The sequence below is a fragment of the Pundamilia nyererei genome, unplaced genomic scaffold, assembly GCF_000239375.1.
Source record: "Pundamilia nyererei isolate P.nyererei 1_Seehausen unplaced genomic scaffold, PunNye1.0 scaffold00235, whole genome shotgun sequence".
NCBI lineage: Eukaryota > Metazoa > Chordata > Actinopteri > Cichliformes > Cichlidae > Pundamilia > Pundamilia nyererei.
Genome location: NW_005187636.1, coordinates 274,708 through 280,707, shown reverse-complemented (window position 1 = coordinate 280,707; position 6,000 = coordinate 274,708). Strand labels below are relative to the sequence as shown.

The window sequence follows — 6,000 nt, the reverse complement described above, 5'->3', positions numbered from 1 at the left end:
ATAGATAGATAGATAGATAGATAGATAGATAGATAGAATACCAACAGTATAACAAGTAAGTTTGTGGAATTTCTGCCCACCTATATTCCATGATTATGTGCAAGGGGTATAACTGCAAAGATTGACATCCACAGCAGCTCAGCACAAAGTTGTAGACAAGGTAAAGTTACAGTGTGCTGAAGCAAATAGTCAATAAAGGCAGCCAGCTCTTTGCTGACTCAGTAACTGAAGAACTCCAAACTTCCTCTGACATTAACATCAGCATAGAAACTGTGCACTTGGAGCATCCATGGCAGGTAGTGCAGTACTTTTTTACATATACAGTATGTTGTCAAGTCTACAGCTATACTAGCAGCTCTGTGTACTTAGTACAGTCCGATGTAGCAGCTAGTAATGGAAAGTCAAGCCAATGCAAAATTGCCTTTAAATCTGCAGTCTTTCTAGTGGTCAACAGAGGGCGACTGTGCTTGCAAAAATTAGTGTAGTTGCATAGGATTTTATGGGAAAACAGCCCTGTCATGATCTATGGCCTTGATTTAGACTTTCCTGATAAGTTTATGGCCCCGATCACCAGATACAAGTCTGTCTGAACACAGCAAGATTATCATTTTATAGATGACGTTCCAAAATAGAGTCAAAAAGGAGGATAGAGCAAAGTATGCTTAACTGTATCACTGACAAGTAGTTAACCAATGAGCATGCAGTTTCCACTGGTTTGCATCTTATCTGTATTTGTGATGACTACTTAAAAAAAAAAGCTAAGCTTGAGGAAAAGAAAACTTTCAGCTTGATACTTCACAATGACACTACTTGGGTTAATTGTTTAGTGTTTACCACACCAATTTATAATAGCTGATGGAAAATCTGACCTGAAACATCAATTACACATTTACAAGTATAATAGGAGGACATAGATGTTTATGTCGTTTAGACAGTTTACTTCATCAGATATATTAACTTAGTAATTTCGTTTTATTTCATTCAAAGAGGCTGAAATCACAGTATAGGTCATTACAGAGCATATTTCATTGAGCTGAAACTCAACAATTCCCTTTAAGCAAGCACTATTATTCTCATATCACAATCAAATGTACAAAAGGTCATAAGATTCAATAAAAAAAGCTGGTGAAGATAATGATGTCTGCATTTGTTGTTGAATTTTTTAATTGTAATCTTGTCAACACAAATGCAGACATATTGAAGATATAGGAGGTCAAATAAAAGCAGGCATTCACGTTGTTTTACCTTGAAAGCCAGCAAATGGCAGTTTGAGGAGACTTCCAGCTGGGTTAGCCGCTGTGAAACCAGGGAGAGTAGCTACATTGGTGGTAGGAAGAGTGAGAACAGCCAAACCGCCCTGGCCACCGATGGCACCTGGCATGCTGAGAGGAATGAGCAGCGGCTGACCCAGTGACCCCGTCTGTGCCATCATACTAGTCATAAGAGTGGCCAGACTTTCCTGGGTCAGCACCTAGTGAAAAAAATTCCATCAACATTTATGCCTGCGAGGTATTCAATGTGCTTTCAGTGGACTATTTTGTCTCCTTATTATTTTTAATGTTGTGTTTTTACACAGTGAAACTAAATAGTCATACTTCGGTTACTGTGTGTGGACTGAAAACTCCACTATTAAGCTCTTTTTAAAAAAAAGCATGTTAGGGGTTTTACTTTTGACTGCTGAAATTGCTGAAAATGTTGTGCTAATAGCCTCAGGCTATGTGTTCAGCAACTTGGATTAAACTGCTCATCCTTTTTACTTTCACAGTGCACAATGGCATCGGTATACAACCTCACTAAATCACCTACAATGATTTTTTTTAATGTAATAATACTGACACTTGGCTCTCTGGTGCATTCGTTTTCTATAAGAATAATATGTAAAATGAGAAAAATCCAAATGGCTTTCCCACCCACTCTGAGCTCTTTCTACCGACCTTTAAAATCAGACAGCAAAACTACTTTGTTTCTCAGATGGTTAAATATGAATATGAGGTGCAGTGTGTGTGCATCTCAAAAAGTCAGACCTGTGGACAGCCTTGCACAGTGATGGGCATGGCGGCCTGGTGCTGGGGCAGAGACACGCTGATGGGAACAGCAGGGGTCAGAGTTTGGACCGTAGGAGCTGGAGGCTCCACAGACACCACCTGCTGCTCACCCAGCACTGCAGGAGCACAGCCAGAGTTGGTTATTAATTACATTTTAAGTTGTTGATTTTTTTTTAAATCACACAGATGTTATTAGGAATTCACTACAAGTCTGGATATATGAGAAGTGAGTTCTCTGCTATCCAGCATTATCAAGGATGACAATGATTTACCTACACCACCCCCTGTGCCCTGGGGCACTGTGGGGCTGTCCTGGGTGCTGCTGGCATCAGGTTGCTCTCCAGCTTCAGCCACGCCCTCATCAGTTTTGCATTCGCTCTTCCCATCAGCTGCTGAAGAGGCTGAAGACGCATCGACTTCTACTTCTAGCACTCGAATGGTTTCATGGCCAGACATCACAATGACCTGCACAGCGATCAGGATTTTAATCTAAGAGGACTCAAATGCAAAGAAGGCCTCTGCTTTTCTTTGAGTTTGTATTAAAAATGTAATAAAATAGTTATGTGCAATTATTTTATGAAACAACAGGAGATAATTCTCATCTGACCTAGCACCAGAGGGGTGTAAAACAAAAATTCTGTAAATTCAGTATTTCTCCACCTTGTCAATTCCCTCTGGAAGAACTTAGCTGATGACTCATGGTATGCAATAATGACAGACCTAGTGGAGGGGCAGCAAGACAACCTGGGCTGGAGGACAAGGTGCAGAGAGACAATGCAGGAAGAGAGAGGAGGATGCATACCTGGTTGTCTTTGGCAGGGAATTTCAAAGTGCAGGATTTAAATGGCTGAAAAAAGACTTCTGCAGTCAGACAGTGAATGGCTAAGGAGAACAGAGAAGCCGAGCACATGTTAGGACAAAATGAACCAAACAAAAAAACAAAAAAAAAAAGAGACATAAATGAAAAGAGCATGAGTACACATAAACAATGATAAGAGCATCAGCCAACAAGCAGTTCAAGCAATGCTTTCTTAAAGGTTGCCTTTGTGCTTCTGTGAAGAGCATTGCTTTTGTTTGCTGACTATGTCTAGACACAATGTTACTAGAGAGAGAAAAACCACAATTAATTATTAAGCATGGCAATTCAAAGACTGTTTCCAACACAAGCATAGGTATTATTAGTCTATAAAACACAAAAGTGCATCGGGATCTCCGTGGTCTGCTGTGTGACTGTTAATCATTCCATTATGAAGTGGCACGCTGGCGCATGGAGGGTGACAGGAGCAAACAGCAGCAAACAAGTCGAAGGCAAAGTTATGTTTAGTTAAGCTCACTGCAAGAGTAGGATGGGAAGGGGGGGGGGGGTGTCCACTGCTCCCTAACAAACACATGAGTGTTACCTGCTCATTGACAGTAAGTGGGGCATCTTTGGCAGGCAGATCCTGGGAGTTCATGGCTTGCTGCACCACCACAATCACTGTCTTCCTGGCATTCTGGGTTAACAAAAAAGAAAAAAAAGTGATTTAAAAAATGTAGAACCATTTTAGAAATTAAAATATGTATCAAGTTTCCCGGATAAGCCCACAGTGTCTGCACTTTAATGACAAACCCAGCTTAAACAGAACCAAATGCAGAGGACAGGGTTTTTTTTTCTTCTTTCTTTTCAATTCATTGCTATTATAGTCATTGCACGAGTAGACTATTTGAAAGGGGCCTGTAAACAGGCCATACTGTTTTGCACTTAAGCTGCAGAAAACGTGATCAAACACGCTGGTCGTGGACGTTAAGTGGTTACGCGTCCACCACGGATCACAAAAAGACTCGAGACGGTGCGTTTCCTGCTGCAATGCCCCGTTAGATATGAGGATCTGTCAAAAACTTCAGCGGGTGTTGATGGGCTCCCCACCCCCATCCTGGCCAATAAAAGTCTCGCCGCGTCGGCCACTTTTGAGGACAAGCAGCAAGCACGGAGCACAGGCGACGGAAATCATCTCGATCCGTGCCAAGAGACCGAATATTATGTATTTCCCTCTCTTTATCATAAATATATAAATTATGCTAATTACGAACATTGCATATTAACCAAAACTCATTTCCTCTCGCCATTTCGCTGCTATGCGCGAAGCGCAAGCCAGAATACGGTCCGGTTATTATATTCAACTTACCGCGTATATGCAGCTTATTTTCTGTAATCCCCGGCTCTTAAAAAGGTCCTTGTCACAGTTTGTTTCAGTCACACATAATTAAAAATTCATCTCAGCTCCCAGACAGGCGCTGTGACTGCACACAAAAGAGGTATTTGCATTGATAAGGAGGCTTGCAATGTTAGGATCTCCTGTCTCTTAATATTTAATGACGATGCCCTTTCTGCAACAGTTCAGATAATCAAAAATCCTTGAGGTGTCTCACAGAATCCTATTTGAGCTGTAAAGTCGAACAAAATTGCTACAAAATTGGCCTTTTGCACTACGTCATGAACATAATTTATGCAAGAAAAAATCTTGCATTGAAAAATGTCTGCCTCGACTTCAGAGGTGCCATGGTTCTCTTAAAGGGGAAGTAGCGCACACAAAGACGAGCAATGGAGACGCTTTCATGAAACACTGTGCCGATACGTTTCAATTTCCCAACACCGCTGTTTGTCTGTAATATCATGATATTCGCATCGTTTTTGCGTTTATGTGAACGAGAATTAAAGTATTTAATATAACAGAAATAATTATGGAGACTTGTGGGCTTTCTTCTTAAAATGACGTAGATATGTTTTTTGTGGTTGCTTTATATGTGTTTCTCACTGGATTAAAACATTTCTGACTGATGATTGTCATAGCATATTTTTTTAAATTGGAAGATAATATATAACCTTTGATCATGGTGTAGACAGTCGTGCTATTTTGAATAATCCCGTGTTAATTCTGAATGTGATACATAAGGAATGAATGTGTAGTTCTGAGATCAAAGGTCATCATTTAGTTGATGAATAAATTAGTTGACTCACACAAAACTAACCATTTTAATAATGTTAATTTTTAGGTAACCCATCAGGATAAACAAATGCCGAAAATTAATATTTTTTATCGGCTTGGTTTGCCATCCCAATGATTTTCGGGAGTAATACTGACTGAGATTAATTGTATATATACATACATACTCAGAAGGCTAATCGGGACAGAGTGGAGACACCTGGGGAAAACAAGCTAAGGGTGCAGATAATCAAGATCACTAGACAGGGGAGGAAATAAAACTTAAAATAATACCTAAAAGACAACTAAATATAAAAGTAAAACAGGATATAACTGATAAGAGTTCATTAGTAAGCAAGTTTTACACAAGACAGCTTGTGTAGAGTGTTTCATGTTTATGAGCTATTCATGTTCATAAACATGAACATGAATAATGTTCATGTTTATGAACATGAATAGCTGAAATGACCTTAACATAATTGATTTATTAATTTTTGTTGATTTGTTGATGTCTTTATCTGGACCAAATTGTATATGAGGATGCTGTATAGGACGTGCAAGAGTATATTAAGGACACACAAGAAAATAGCAATGATGGTGTTATAATATTGTATATTTCTGTTATATTTTACTGGCCCTAAAGTACATATGTCAAACCCAAGGTCCAGGGCCCTTTGCAAATTGTGCCCAGCAATAAATGTAGGTTAACCTGCATAAATGTCTATGTCCATATATTTTCTAATTAGAAGGCAGTTTACATGTGGTACATGTGAACTTCCCAAAGATTAGATTTATTTTTATTATTGTGATTGTGATTGATTAAACAATATAAAAAGGAGGTAAATAGCATGAAATTCTGCTGATTTTTTTTTAGGCCTTCATGCGGACCGAATTGTGTTTGATATTACTGTATGGGACATGTACCAGCATTATCCAGGATCATTTTATGGTAGGATTGATTGTATGGCAAGAGTGACTGATGGGTTCAAGGT

At 39.3% G+C, this 6,000-nt stretch overlaps 1 protein-coding gene across 3 annotated transcripts in view; it reads right to left on the bottom strand.

The window, feature by feature from the left end:
* Positions 1-4,639, bottom strand: part of pou6f1 (POU class 6 homeobox 1) — an 11,790-nt gene extending 7,151 nt beyond the window's left edge. Inside the window, exons 1-5 of one of the 3 annotated variants that reach the window (XM_005749004.1) lie at positions 4,211-4,639; positions 3,446-3,538; positions 2,318-2,510; positions 2,025-2,161; positions 1,246-1,471 (exon numbers count right to left, since the gene is read on the bottom strand). In XM_005749004.1, the coding sequence (XP_005749061.1) occupies positions 1,246-1,471; positions 2,025-2,161; positions 2,318-2,510; positions 3,446-3,499 (610 nt within the window). In that variant the 5' untranslated portion in view covers positions 3,500-3,538; positions 4,211-4,639. Of the gene's footprint in view, positions 1-1,245; positions 1,472-2,024; positions 2,162-2,317; positions 2,511-2,847; positions 3,153-3,445; positions 3,539-3,654; positions 3,674-4,210 lie in introns of those variants that run through there. The other 2 variants (XM_005749005.1, XM_005749003.1) reach the window with 2 other exon arrangements.
* Positions 4,640-6,000: the final 1,361 nt, after the last annotated feature.